Source organism: Telmatherina bonti (genome assembly GCF_933228915.1).
Source record: "Telmatherina bonti genome assembly, chromosome: 14".
Taxonomy (NCBI): domain Eukaryota; kingdom Metazoa; phylum Chordata; class Actinopteri; order Atheriniformes; family Telmatherinidae; genus Telmatherina; species Telmatherina bonti.
In genome coordinates, this window is record NC_136612.1 from 34646535 (window position 1) to 34661725 (window position 15191).

The 15191-nt window shown below is 45.2% G+C and overlaps 1 protein-coding gene across 1 annotated transcript; it reads left to right on the plus strand.

Moving 5' to 3' along the window:
• Positions 1-2563: 2563 nt before the first annotated feature.
• Positions 2564-14361, plus strand: katnal2 (katanin p60 subunit A-like 2; the record flags this gene model as incomplete). Its single annotated transcript, XM_079253147.1, has 15 exons — positions 2564-2617; positions 5281-5351; positions 5452-5618; positions 5699-5735; positions 5822-5903; positions 5979-6068; positions 7932-8009; positions 8086-8184; positions 9231-9294; positions 9379-9497; positions 9571-9662; positions 9738-9848; positions 13557-13719; positions 13790-13892; positions 14222-14361. 15 exons carry the CDS (start codon positions 2564-2566, stop codon positions 14359-14361), a joined length of 1470 nt encoding a protein of 489 aa, XP_079109273.1.
• Between the last annotated feature and the right edge of the window lie 830 nt (positions 14362-15191).

The following is a 15191-nucleotide window of genomic DNA, read 5'->3' on the forward strand; positions in this document are numbered from 1 at the left end:
TTAGGATTATGACAGGGTAAGGGTCTGTAGCGGGCCAGGACCTGGATCAGGATTTTGACTGAGTATGAGACCGGTTCTGGATCAGGGTCCTAACAGGGTATGGGACCGGTTATGGATCAGGGTCCTAACGGGCTATGGGACCGGTTCTGGATCAGGGTCCTAACAGGGTATGGGACCGGTTATGGATCAGGGTCCTAACAGGGCATGGGACCGGTTCTGGATCAGGGTTCTAACGGGGTATGGGACCGGTTATGGATCAGGGTTCTAACGGGGTCTGCGACCAGTTCTGGATCAGGGTGCTAACAGGGTATGGGACCGGTTATGGATCAGGGTTCTAACGGGGTATGGGACCGGTTCTGGATCAGGGTCCTAACGGGGCATGGGACGGGTTCTGGATCAGGGTCCTAACGGGGCATGGGACCAGTTCTGGATTAGGGTTCTAACAGGGTCTGCGACCAGTTCTGGATCAGGGTCCTAACGGGGCATGGGACCGGTTCTGGATCAGGGTTCTAACGGGGTATGGGACCGGTTATGGATCAGGGTTCTAACGGGGTATGGGACCGGTTCTGGATCAGGGTCCTCACGGGGCATGGGACCGGTTCTGGATCAGGGTCCTAACAGGGTCTGCGACCGGTTCTGGATCAGGGTCCTAACGGGGCATGGGACCAGTTCTGGATTAGGGTTCTAACAGGGTCTGCGACCAGTTCTGGATCAGGGTCCTAACAGGGTATGGGACCGGTTATGGATCAGGGTTCTAACGGGGTATGGGACCGGTTCTGGATCAGGGTCCTCACGGGGCATGGGACCGGTTCTGGATCAGAGTCCTAACAGGGTCTGCGACCAGTTCTGGATCAGGGTCCTAACGGGGCATGGGACGGGTTCTGGATCAGGGTCCTAACGGGGCATGGGACCAGTTCTGGATTAGGGTTCTAACAGGGTCTGCGACCAGTTCTGGATCAGGGTCATAACGGGGCATGGGACCGGTTCTGGATCAGGGTCCTAACGGGGCATGGGACCGGTTCTGGATCAGGGTCCTAACAGGGTATGGGACCGGTTCTGGATCAGGGTTCTAACGGGGCATGGGACCGGTTCTGGATCAGGGTCCTCACGGGGCATGGGACCGGTTCTGGATCAGGGTCCTAACGGGGAATGGGACCGGTTCTGGATCAGGGTTCTAACGGGGCATGGGACCGGTTCTGGATCAGGGTTCTAACGGGGCATGGGACCGGTTCTGGATCAGGGTTCTAACGGGGCATGGGACCGGTTCTGGATCAGGGTCCTAACGGGGCATGGGCCCGGTTCTGGATCAGGGTTCTGTGAAGACTCAGAAATGTTCAGCATTTCCTCCTCGACGAGGACATTGCAGCGTTCAGAGACGTCCAGGACTGCTGGACACCTGAGGACATGTTTTCAGGAAGAACGGGATAAAATGACCAGAAGTTCTGTATCTCTGCATCCTCACGGAGCGTCCGGATGTTGGAAAGTCCGTTTCACGTGTTGCAGAGTGAACGTTAAAACCTGGAAAAGGTGAAACATGCTGCAGGTCTGATGTGTAAAACTGCCAAACATCTGCAGTCTTCTGGAAAACTGTCAACAAAAGAGCTACAAACAACATCAGCATCTCTACACAAACACACACAACACCACTATGCAGTCACCATGACAACCAGGTCTAATGTGCGCTGAACACCAAAAAACTTTTACAAAAATTTTTTTTTCTTTGTACATTTTCTTTGAGGGAATAAAGTTTTTACAAACCGAAAGTGTTTTCATGAAAATATATCATCTGTACAATAATTCAGTCCGAGTTTTAACAGTTTTTAGTATTTTTTTTTTTTAACAGGATCTGGTCTGATGCGGTTTACAAGCAAAAAAAACTAACAACAATCCTAAAACAACGCCATTTTTGTAGTTTTGCAGTGAATTATTGTTTTACAGATGTGGTAATGAAGTGTTCTGCCAAATGATTCAGTCTAGATTTGAAGACTTTAGGTCACATGGCCCTCTAAGAGGACATGGTCTGATGTGATCTGGATCAGAGGTCTGTAAACCCTTGATCCTAAACCAGGACTGTAAATGTATACTTCAGTTTAGGTTTCACATGCAGAACAATGTTTTACATTTACATGATTTTATTCATACATATTATTTTTATTTTATATAATGTCTTTATTATATATTTTATTTATAGTATGTACGATTAATATATTTTTATATTTGAATTAATTTTATTTATAAACTATTTTGTATTGTTTAAAAAGTAATAATTAAGCAATATAATATTTCTAAAATAAATCGGATTAACTTTAGAAATATTATATTTATTCTGTAACAAATATTCTAAACAAAATGACATTATATATATATATATATATATATATATATATATATATATATATATATATATATATATAATAAAAATAAAATAAGACGGAGTACCAATCTCTCGGTAAGATGTGATGACGTAGCATCCAGCAGGAAGCTGGACCCGTTCCGTTCCGGACCATTCTGGACTCCGAGGAGGATTCGGTCTGAGGAAAACCCTGGACACCTTTCCGGCATCATGATGGAACTGTCTTTTCAGTCTCTGAAAATCGCCCATCAAGCCCGAGAGGCGGTGAGTGAACGGAGCTTTATTTAGTTTTAGTTTCAGACTGATGTGTCTGAAAACTTAGCTAACAACTTTCAGCTAACTGTCTGGGAAATTAACGACGGGGTCTTTATGACCGGATTAACAGCTCCAAGCCGCAGCCATTCCTACTCAGGATGATTTATTTTACCCATTTACTTCATGTTAAACGGCCACTAAAACGCCTCCAACACAAGTTAACCAGATATCCTTTAAGATAATAATGCTAGAATTTAATACATGCAAAGCTTCACTGAAATAGCGTCTGCTGGTTGCCTAGATACGGCGTCACGTGTTTTAACGCCCCCTGCTGGCAGCTGTTGTCTGTCAGTCTGAGCATCGTCTGGTTATCCATCATTCACTGGTTATTCATCATCCACTAGTTATCCATCATTTATTCGTTTAAGAGAGGGGTGCCCAAGTCCAGTCCTGGAGATCGACCATCCTGCAACCTTCAGATGCAACCCCTGTCCAGCACAGCTGAGTCAAATAGCTGAACTCCTCTTCTGCATGTCAGTCAGCTCTGCAGAGGCATGCTAACGAGCTACTTATTTGATTCAGGTGTGTTGGAGAAGGGTAGCACCTTAAAACAGCAGGATGGTAAATCTCCAGGACCGGACTTGGGCCCCCCTGGTTTAAGCTGACAATCTTTAATCTACTCTGTTGTTGACAGGACCGTTTCTAGCTTTATGGGGGCCCTAGGCAAGTTGCTGTTTGGGGGCCTCTATTTTGTGTAACTGTGATGAAGAGATTCCTAACCCTTTAGATGGTCTACTAAGTGTCGTGGAATTTATCTGATGAGAAATAAATCTGTCAATCCACTGTTTTCTGTTCAATTTATTGACCATGTACAGATGTTGCGAGCGAGAGGTCTCGAGAGCTCGGCCCCCGCTCAGGGTGTTACAGCGATCTTTAGGCATACACAAACAACCTTCGCCTGGCAGCACTGGTCAAAACAACAGCTTGAGGATAACAGTCAAAGCTGAAACATGAACAGAACATTCAGTTTTTGCATGAACCTACTAAAGCAAGCTTTCTGAACTACTCTAAACTATGCAGAATAAATATCTTGTACGACATAAAAGAAGATTAATAACACATTAAAACTACACAATGTGCATAATTTCCACCACACTAAGATGTCACCATTTACTCCACTTCTTGAGCAAAACAGGCTGCAGGTAAAAGTAAAGATCTTTTAGTTGAGCCACTCAGCAAGTTAAACTGTTTAATAAAACACAATGATACAAGGAAAAGAATAGTCTATATATCAATAAATAGAAAATATTAGGTATTTCTAAAAAAAAACTTTAAATGACTTTACTTTAAATGAGAAAATCCAACAGACCAACACTGAAGTGTAAGACTAAGGTAATGTAGAATTACATTATCAGCATACACCTAATAATACAACACATTATGTATCGTCCTAAAAAATCCACTTCCTGGCTTTTTGTATTTGCAAAGTCATCAGTGATGTCCTCATATGACAGCTGTTTGCCCGTTTCATGGTTGTGCCTCCGATGCATTTATTTGTAAGGTGTAGGCCCATCCATAACAATAAATTCACCAATTTTTACCTAATATGTCTCACAGTTTGGTTTGTCACAAAGAGCAGAGATACTGTTATGATACAGGTCACTGTCAAACATTTAATATGACGTGCTTTATGCTAAAATATTTTTATAACGCTATTTACCAAAGACATAAGTTAGCCATAATATAAATAAATGTATGAATTTGATACTAACATGTTTTATTGTTTGATGCGTATGGATTTATCTATTTTTATCTGTTCCAATAACAAATTATTATTCCACCTTACTTGTGAAATAGAATTCAACACAGTCTGCTTTCAATTCGGTTATTGCAACCATATGCTGAACAAAATATGGGAATAGTTTCTGGCTTTCTCTTGATTACGGTTGACTCTTTCTTTTTTACATTTTTTATTCTATCAATAAAGATAGAGTTGTACAAAGTCTGAAAATAAAGTTTTGTACAATGGTACAAATCAAAAGTTAACAAAGGAACAAAACAAAAAAGGAAAAAAAGGGGGGAAAAAAACAAAAAGAGACCGACATAAAACACGAAAACTCGCAAAAATCATAACTCATGATTTGGCAGTGTAGGGAGCTGGATGTAAACCAGCTACCATCAGGTAGCATGGCAAGCAGCTCTACCATCAAAGCCAACTTCCAACCTGTATGCAGAGACATCATGCCATAAAACAGCCACTGCTTCCTGTTGCAGGTTATTTTATTTAGGCCAGTGTTTATTTTTAAGCCTATAAGGGGAGTCATGAACACACAAGGTAGCTACAGATAAAAACAGACATTTTAATTCTCCTCTGAAGAGGCTGAAGATGCAGCTTGGGGGCCCCCTGGTGGCTTCAGGGCCCTAGGCATTCGTCTAGTTCGCTTATAGCAAGAAACGGCTGTGGTTCTAGATCAATAAAAACTCAAACTAATTTAATCTGCTAAACAACAGCTATAAATGATCAAATACTGATTATTGTCGGCTTAATGGAGACAGATGACATGAGGAATGTCCATGAGTTGTTAACACATTGGTCATGGCTGCTGGTGGTGGTGCAGCGTTAGGTTTCTGCTGTTTCTTTGCTAACTGTGTTCTGGATCACCACCCTGCAGGACGAACAGAGGACCGAGATGAGGAGGAAGAAGCTCCTGGTGCTGATCCACCACCATCTGCTGGGGCAAGGGTCAGAATCAGAAAACACAGTCCTGCTGAAGGTCATAAATGTGTGTCTGTATGAACACAGTAGAGGCGTAGCCGACCTGGGTAATAATGCATGTCTACAGCTTCGTATCAGCAGCAGCAGCGTTGGACCAGGAGACAAATGGAGGACTGAGGAGTTTTGAGGTTTGTGATAACGTCGATCTGGAGATGGTGCTGATGGAATATGAGAGTTATCAATACGTCAAGTTCCAGAAGTATCCCAAACTGATCAGGAGAGCAGCAGAATCAGGTAGAGAGCTGAGAACAGCAGCATTTCAGTGGCTTTCATTGTTGTTCAGAATTGATAGTTTTTCTTCTGTTTCTGTCCAGGAGACAGCAGACATGGCAAAAATAACTCCATCAAGCGGTCAGTCTGTTACATCTGCCACGTTATTTTTGATCAGTTTTCCACATGTACTCTCAGGTTGATGTCTTCTGTCCTTTTGCCTTCAGGACATCCTGTTCAGCTGCGAAACTTCTTCCTAAAATCACCTCGTCCTCCAGTGGAACCGCAGCCAAGACGACGACCGCCGGCGTACGTGCAAAGCTCAGACAAACTATCCAAACATGCTGAAACAGAAAGTCAGGATCCAGACTATTTATTTTCCAGGAAAATGGAGCCGCCGAGTCATCAGACTTTGGTCTCAACATTTCCTCCGTCAAGAACGGACCAGCTGAGGAGGCTGCTGGGATCAGGAAGGTACAGCAGACCTGCTAGGAATGTCACCTGACATTTGTGGTTTTTAACTAAATGTTGCATCATTTTCATTGCTGCTGCGCTTTCTGAAGGTTTGTTTTATGTTTTATTACCAAGGAAGTGGCGGAGGTTGTGTTTTTACCAGTATTCGTCTGTGTGTCTGTCTGTAACTTTACACAAAAACTCCAGAAGGGATTTTCATTATATTTACTGATAATGGGTCCTAGTCTAACTTAGACTCTGATCCGGATCAGCATCTGGATGCAGGGATGATGTTAAGGATTCGTCCTCATTGTGAGATAGAACCAGTTTCAGTAAATCTGGATAAAACTCCACAATAAATGGTGAGAAAATCCAGAAGTTCCCAACAGGTTTTACCAGATGTCAACGATAGACGTGGATCCTGGAAACATTTTGGATACTACCATCCAGAACAGGAACAACAATCTGGATACTACCATCCAGAACAGGAACAACATTCTGGATACTACCATCCAGAACAGGAACAACATTCTGGATACTACCATCCAGAACAGGAACAACATTCTGGATACTACCATCCAGAACAGGAACAACATTCTGGATACTACCATCCAGAACAGGAACAACGTTCTGGGTACTACCATCCAGAACAGGAACAACGTTCTGGATACTACCATCCAGAACAGGAACAACATTCTGGATACTACCATCCAGACCAGGAACAACATTCTGGATACTACCATCCAGAACAGGAACAACGTTCTGGATACTACCATCCAGAACAGGAACAACGTTCTGGATACTACCATCCAGAACAGGAACGATATTTAATCACTGCAAGAGAACAAATCCACTTCAGCTTTATTTGTACAGCACCACTTCACAACAGTTTCATCTCAGGGAACTTTACAGACACATCGTTTATGAAGATAATAATCCAGGAATCTGGTTGTGGATCCAGATAAAACAAATGTCCAACTTGAACATCGGCTGGAATTCCTTGAATAAGCCGTGTCCTCAAGGTCTGACACCTCACTGTGGTTTTCTTCTGTTTGGATGAATGAAGAGACGTGGTAAAGGTCCCGTTCAGCAACAGGGGTCCTGAAGATGTTCACTCTGCAGGTTGCAATCTACAAACCAAACCAGATGAATGAGAGTCGCACTGAACAGCAGCACTCGGTCTGTAGCTTGAAGAGGATCAGATCGTCTAGAGACTCCTTTAACGTCTCAGGAAGGACGGCTGTGACGCAGAAAAGAATTTCTGTGAAATGTGTTACCAGGAACAGTTGTTGCGACTCCTGAGCGGATAACTTTTACAGCCGTGTTTCCTAAAAAAGTTGGGACACAATAAAAAATAATAATAATTTTTTATTAATTTAATAAAATGTCTGTTTTTTTATCTGATATGTTGTTTATGTTCTGTTAGGAAGGAAATATGACTTAACAAGATGTGGAAATCTGGTTTTATTTACATTTTATACAAGCAGAACCTTTATGGAGCTGGGTTGTAAAAAGCATAATGATTAAACTTTGAGTGGACAGAAAGGTTTTAGTTTTCACAACATTACATGTAGAAAACCTGATCATCCCATCTGGAGTTATCAGGTAATTCATGTGGTCATTTACCTGTAAAACCTCCATCCAGCTGCATAACGTCTGATTATTCCAGTAATCTGATTATTCTGTTTTCAGATTGTTATTGTCATGTAAACACTTCTTTTCTTTTCATGGCATTGCTGAACACTCCTCGCTGGTCTGGGTCCAGATGACGGACAGGAGAGGAACTGGGACAATCTCAGACCACATGGTACCACAGCGAAGCCTCTGGGCAGAAAAAGCTTCTCCTGAGTGATGCTTCGAGCTTCAGCAGTTTCTTTCTTCCAGGAGCGGCTGCTGAAGCCTCTCAGCGGCTTTTCTGTGACGAGCGATGAGATGAGGGAGCTGGCTCAAGTCATCAGCAGGGTACTGGTGACAAACTGGTTTGGTTATCAACCAACTGGTCTGGACAGGTGTAATGTGTGTGTTTTCTCCCCGACAGGACATCTACCTGCAGAGTCCGAACGTGCGGTGGGAGGACATCATCGGTCTGGAGGATGCCAAACGACTGGTGAAAGAGGCCGTCGTCTATCCCATCAAGGTGCAGCTCAGCACCAGTTCTTCATCTTAGATTCTGACGCATCTCCTCTCAAAGTCCCGTATCCTGTTGTCAGAGGACAGTTTTCAAAGTGTAAAACCCCAAATTCAGCCTTCGTCTTTAATTTCAGCCATTCCAACGTTTCCATCGCCCCGAGAGCTTCATAAAGATGGCGCAGTATGTATGGACGGAGGAGGAGCCGCGTCTTTTACCCACAGAACACAAAACGAAATGCAGAGTTCAATTCAACTTTATTTATATAGCGTCAAATCACGGCAATAACATCTCAAGATGCTTTACAGACAGGAAAAAAAAAACATAATGAAAACCATTTCATAACAGCCTATATAAGGAAACCAAGGCGGTTTCTGTCCACTCCACCGTGGCGTTCGCTGGCGCCGGTACAGGGACTGTAGAGAGCAGGGTCAGCGAGCAGGGCGGCGGTCAGTGGCAGCATCCACTGCTGGGGGGAGTGGCTCACAAAGGGAAACGTCTCAGACTCACGTTTGAGCAAATTTTCCCTAAGATGAGGAGAAAGTCAGACAGGCGATAGAATTGTCATTGTTGACACACATGACGGTTAGAAAACCTTTAAAAGGGCAATTTTGCATAAAATGTGACATTTAATGGACTAACATCATAAAACACTGCAATTATGAATCAGAAACTTCCCTGACTTTCCATATGAGATAATGTCTGGACCATGACGGATCAGAGCAACTTCCACACGCAGCAAACATGCATGTTCTCCGTCTTTGTTCCGTGTTTTCATGGGAAAAGTTATTCCGTCCACATAAACAGATGAAATGTTAATGTCTATGTTGTTTTTATTGTTTTATTGCCTGTTTTTATTGTATAGTGTACTTGAGTGACTTGAAAGGCGCTTTTAAACAAAATACATGATTAATATTAATAACCCATCCTGATTCGGGTTTATGGTAAAAACTGAGGCGTCTCTGTGGAGGAAACATGTTTATCTCCATCAGGTTTGGACGAAACGTTAAATGTGCTGAAAACGTACTAAAGTTCCTCATGCTGCTCCTCTGCAGTATCCCCAGATGTTTACAGGCATCCTGTCTCCATGGAAGGGCTTGCTGCTCTACGGCCCCCCAGGTAAGGCCTGCAGGACACCACCAACCTCCAGCATGGTACAGAACTCCGCCTCACAACTTCCTCCTGTCTTCATGTGACCAACAGGGACAGGAAAGACGCTGCTGGCCAAAGCCGTGGCCACAGAGTGTAGGACCACCTTCTTCAACATCTCTGCCTCCAGCATCGTCAGCAAGTGGAGGGGTCACTCAGAGAAACTGGTCAGGGTGGGTGGCCACTCCCCTCGCGCTGTGGAAATAACTTTACAAGCATCTTTATTCATCGAATGTGAATGTGCAGGTTCTGTTTGAGCTGGCCAGGTACCACGCCCCGTCCACCATCTTCCTGGACGAGCTGGAGTCGGTGATGGGCCAGAGGGGGGCCAGCTTGGGGTAGGAGCCCAGAACACGAACCTGAGTCCCTCAAGTGGACACCAGTGTTAACAGAAGAATGGTGTCTGGTTTCAGTGGGGAGCACGAAGGGAGCCGCAGGATGAAGGCAGAACTGCTGGTTCAACTGGACGGACTCTCCAGATCAGAAGACCTGGTGTTCGTACTCGCTGCCTCCAACCTGCCCTGGTGACCATTTTAACCTACTGGTTACAGAGACCCTGCTGGTTACAGAGAGACTACTGGTTACACAGACCCTGCTGGTTCCACAGACCCTACTGGTTCCACAGACCCTACTGGTTACAGAGAGACTACTGGTTACACAGACCCTGCTGGTTACAGAGAGACTACTGGTTACAGAGAGACTACTGGTTACACAGACCCTGCTGGTTACAGAGAGACTACTGGTTACACAGACCCTGCTGGTTACAGAGAGACTACTGGTTACAGAGAAACTACTGGTTACACAGACCCTACTGGTTCCACAGACCCTACTGGTTACAGAGAGACTACTGGTTACACAGACCCTACTGGTTACAGAGAGACTACTGGTTCCACAGACCCTACTGGTTACAGAGAGACTACTGGTTACACAGACCCTGCTGGTTACAGAGAGACTACTGGTTACACAGAACCTACTGGTTCCACAGACCCTACTGGTTACAGAGAGACTACTGGTTCCACAGACCCTACTGGTTACAGAGAAACTACTGGTTACACAGACCCTGATGGTTACAGAGAAACTACTGGTTACACAGACCCTACTGGTTCCACAGACCCTACTGGTTACAGAGAGACTACTGGTTACACAGAACCTACTGGTTCCACAGACCCTACTGGTTACACAGAACCTACTGGTTCCACAGACCCTACTGGTTACAGAGAGACTACTGGTTACACAGACCCTACTGGTTCCACAGTCCCTACTGGTTACACATACACTGCTGGTTACAGAGAGACTGCTGGTTACAGAGAGACTACTGGTTCCACAGACCCTACTGGTTACAGAGAAACTACTGGTTACACAGACCCTACTGGTTCCACAGACCCTACTGGTTACAGAGACCCTACTGGTTCCACAGACCCTACTGGTTACAGAGAGACTACTGGTTACACAGACCCTACTGGTTACAGAGAGACTACTGGTTCCACAGACCCTACTGGTTACAGAGAGACTACTGGTTACACAGACCCTGCTGGTTACAGAGAGACTACTGGTTACACAGACCCTACTGGTTCCACAGACCCTACTGGTTACAGAGAGACTACTGGTTACACAGAACCTACTGGTTCCACAGACCCTACTGGTTACACAGAACCTACTGGTTCCACAGACCCTACTGGTTACAGAGAGACTACTGGTTACACAGACCCTACTGGTTCCACAGTCCCTACTGGTTACACATACACTGCTGGTTACAGAGAGACTGCTGGTTACAGAGAGACTACTGGTTCCACAGACCCTACTGGTTACAGAGAAACTACTGGTTACACAGACCCTACTGGTTCCACAGACCCTACTGGTTACAGAGACCCTACTGGTTCCACAGACCCTACTGGTTACAGAGAGACTACTGGTTACACAGACCCTACTGGTTACAGAGAGACTACTGGTTACACAGAACCTACTGGTTCCACAGACCCTACTGGTTACAGAGAGACTACTGGTTCCACAGACCCTACTGGTTACAGAGAGACTACTGGTTACACAGACCCTACTGGTTCCACAGACCCTACTGGTTACAGAGAGACTACTGGTTCCACAGACCCTACTGGTTACAGAGAGACTACTGGTTACACAGACCCTACTGGTTCCACAGTCCCTACTGGTTACACATACACTGCTGGTTACAGAGAGACTGCTGGTTACAGAGAGACTACTGGTTCCACAGACCCTACTGGTTACAGAGAGACTACTGGTTACACAGACCCTACTGGTTCCACAGACCCTACTGGTTACAGAGACCCTACTGGTTCCACAGACCCTACTGGTTACAGAGAGACTACTGGTTACAGAGAGACTACTGGTTCCACAGACCCTACTGGTTACAGAGAGACTACTGGTTCCACAGACCCTACTGGTTCCACAGACCCTACTGGTTACAGAGAGACTACTGGTTACACAGAACCTACTGGTTCCACAGACCCTACTGGTTACAGAGAGACTACTGGTTACACAGACCCTACTGGTTACAGAGAGACTACTGGTTACACAGAACCTACTGGTTCCACAGACCCTACTGGTTACAGAGAGACTACTGGTTACACAGACCCTACTGGTTACAGAGAGACTACTGGTTACACAGACCCTACTGGTTACACAGACCCTACTGGTTACAGAGAGACTACTGGTTACACAGAACCTACTGGTTCCACAGACCCTACTGGTTACAGAGAGACTACTGGTTACACAGACCCTACTGGTTCCACAGTCCCTACTGGTTACAGAGAAACTACTGGTTACACAGACCCTACTGGTTCCACAGACCCTACTGGTTACAGAGAGACTACTGGTTACAGAGAGACTACTGGTTACACAGACCCTACTGGTTACAGAGAGACTACTGGTTCCACAGACCCTACTGGTTACAGAGAGACTACTGGTTACACAGACCCTACTGGTTACAGAGAGACTACTGGTTACAGAGACCCTACTGGTTCCAGAGAAACTACTGGTTACAGAGAGACTACTGGTTCCACAGACCCTACTGGTTACAGAGAAACTACTGGTTACACAGACCCTACTGGTTCCACAGACCCTACTGGTTACAGAGAGACTACTGGTTACACAGACCCTACTGGTTCCAGAGAAACTACTGGTTCCACAGACCCTACTGGTTCCACAGACCCTACTGGTAACAGAGAGACTACTGGTTCCACAGACCCTACTGGTTACACAGACCCTACTGGTTACAGAGAGACTACTGGTTACACAGACCCTACTGGTTACAGAGAGACTACTGGTTACAGAGAGACTACTGGTTACACAGACCCTACTGGTTACAGAGAGACTACTGGTTACACAGACCCTACTGGTTACAGAGAAACTACTGGTTACACAGACCCTACTGGTTCCACAGACCCTACTGGTTACAGAGAGACTACTGGTTACAGAGAGACTACTGGTTACACAGACCCTACTGGTTCCACAGACCCTACTGGTTACAGAGAGACTACTGGTTACAGAGAGACTACTGGTTCCACAGACCCTACTGGTTACAGAGAAACTACTGGTTCCACAGTCCCTACTGGTTACACATACACTGCTGGTTACAGAGAGACTACTGGTTATACAGAACCTACTGGTTACAGAGACCCTACTGGTTCCACAGACCCTACTGGTTACAGAGAGACTACTGGTTACACAGAACCTACTGGTTACAGAGAGACTACTGGTTATACAGAACCTACTGGTTACAGAGACCCTACTGGTTCCACAGACCCTACTGGTAACAGAGAGACTACTGGTTACACAGAACCTACTGGTTCCACAGACCCTACTGGTTACACAGACCCTGATGGTTGCAGACGCTCTACTGGTTGCAGAGACCTTGCTGGTTTTCTGCAGGTTACAGAGACTCCACTGGTTTTCTGCTGGTTACAGAGACTCTACTGGTTTTCTGCAGGTTACAGAGACTCCACTGGTTTTCTGCTGGTTACAGAGACTCTACTGGTTTTCTGCTGGTTATAGAGACGTCTGTCTCGTCATGCTGGGACAGAAACTGGCCCATAGCAACAATCACATGTCCAGTTTAGAAAAACTCGACTGCCTTCAGCTTTCTGTAGAGACCATGTTTCTCCCTGCAGTCCTTGCAGTTGTGGAGATTTACTTCATTTTTTGGGGTTTCCTTCCAGAGAGGAGGCAGACGGATGTGGTGAATGTGGTTTTCCTTGCAGGGAACTGGACCACGCCATGCTGAGGAGGTTAGAGAAGAGGATCCTGGTGAGCCTCCCCTCCTCACCTGCTCGGCAGGTAATGATCTCCCATTGGCTGCCTCCTCTCAGCTGCATAGGAAGGGTGGAGCTACGGACTGTGTTGGACTACAAAACGCTGGCAGAGGTTTGTTCCGGCTCATTTCATCTTTCATTGAACTAAAATCAGATTTTCACATCGTCTTATTCCTGGACAGAAGCTGGAGGGATACTCCGGCTCTGATATCAGGTTGGTGTGTAAGGAGGCGGCCATGAGACCAGTTCGCAAGATCTTCGATGTGCTGGAGTCGCATCAGGACGGTAGGACGGCGTCCATACAGTCCAGTGGACAGAGACTTCTACGGAGCTCAGACAAGGACATAAGTTTAGTAAAATGTATCACCATGAAACTAACAAGTATAAATCATATTTACATGGATTTATTCTCCAAGTCTGATGATACTGGTGACACCGAGTGGTGGAATTTACTTTTATCTTCTGACCTGCTGCAGATGCAGCGGCACATATACAGTTTTAAACATGGAGATACAAGTTACAGCACCTGTGTCCTTTCCCCAGCTCCCAGCTCCCAGCTCCCAGCTCCGTCATCTCCTACAACACTTGAACCTCCCTCTGATTGTCCTCCACAGCAGACGGCGTCATGCCGGCCATCCAGCTGGAAACTGTTAGAACGGATGATTTCTTAGAGGCAATAACACACACCAAACCCTCAGCCCGAAGCCTGATAGAGGAATACACAGCCTGGGAGAGAGAGTACAAGTCCGTCTGACAGACAGACTCACAGCGACTACAAAACCTTCTATATAAAGAAACTGTGAAAACATTTCCCAAGATTTGCGCTGAAACTTCGAAGAATGGGATGATAATCCTGGTCTTCGCAGGCCAGGTTTCTGTTTCATAAGATGTCTGCACAAAAATGTTAATAAAACTAGAACAAACAAGTTTAAGATTTATTTTGAACCGAACCAAGGAAAAACTGGTTGCCATGGCAACTGCAAATTATCTTTCGGGTTAGTCAAACTTTACCGGTGGGACGACCAACATACTGACGATGACGAGGAGGATGATGATTGAGTCCGTTAGTGGACGGCGGCATTGATCAGTTTTACAGTTTTTACTGGGGAAATGAAAAATATCTGCGGTTAACAGTGAAGCTTGAACATGCAGTTCCCCCCTCATCCACTAGAGGCTCCAGAAGGGACTCAACCCCTGAACACTCCCATGATTAGGGGCGTGTCCTTTTGATTTACAGGTGTCTGATATCCAGCAGCAAGGAGTAAGCGTGGAAATGAACGGGTCATGACCGCCCATGTCACATCTGAGGACACGCAGAAAAAGTTTTCATTACACTTTTGCAATATATTTTGATATTGAAACATCTGAAAAACCGCCTCAAGCGTAAAAACTTAATAGCAATATTTTAGACTTTTTCTGAATGTATGCGTTTCCTTTATTTTTTCTTACAATATTTAGTTTTTGGGCTATTTTATGTGTAATGGAAACACAGCTAGTTTGATGGATGTCAATCATCCACACCAAGCAGCAACCTCCGGCAGTTAAAAGGGAAGCCTATGTGGAAGTGCATAAAACTGCAGTTCC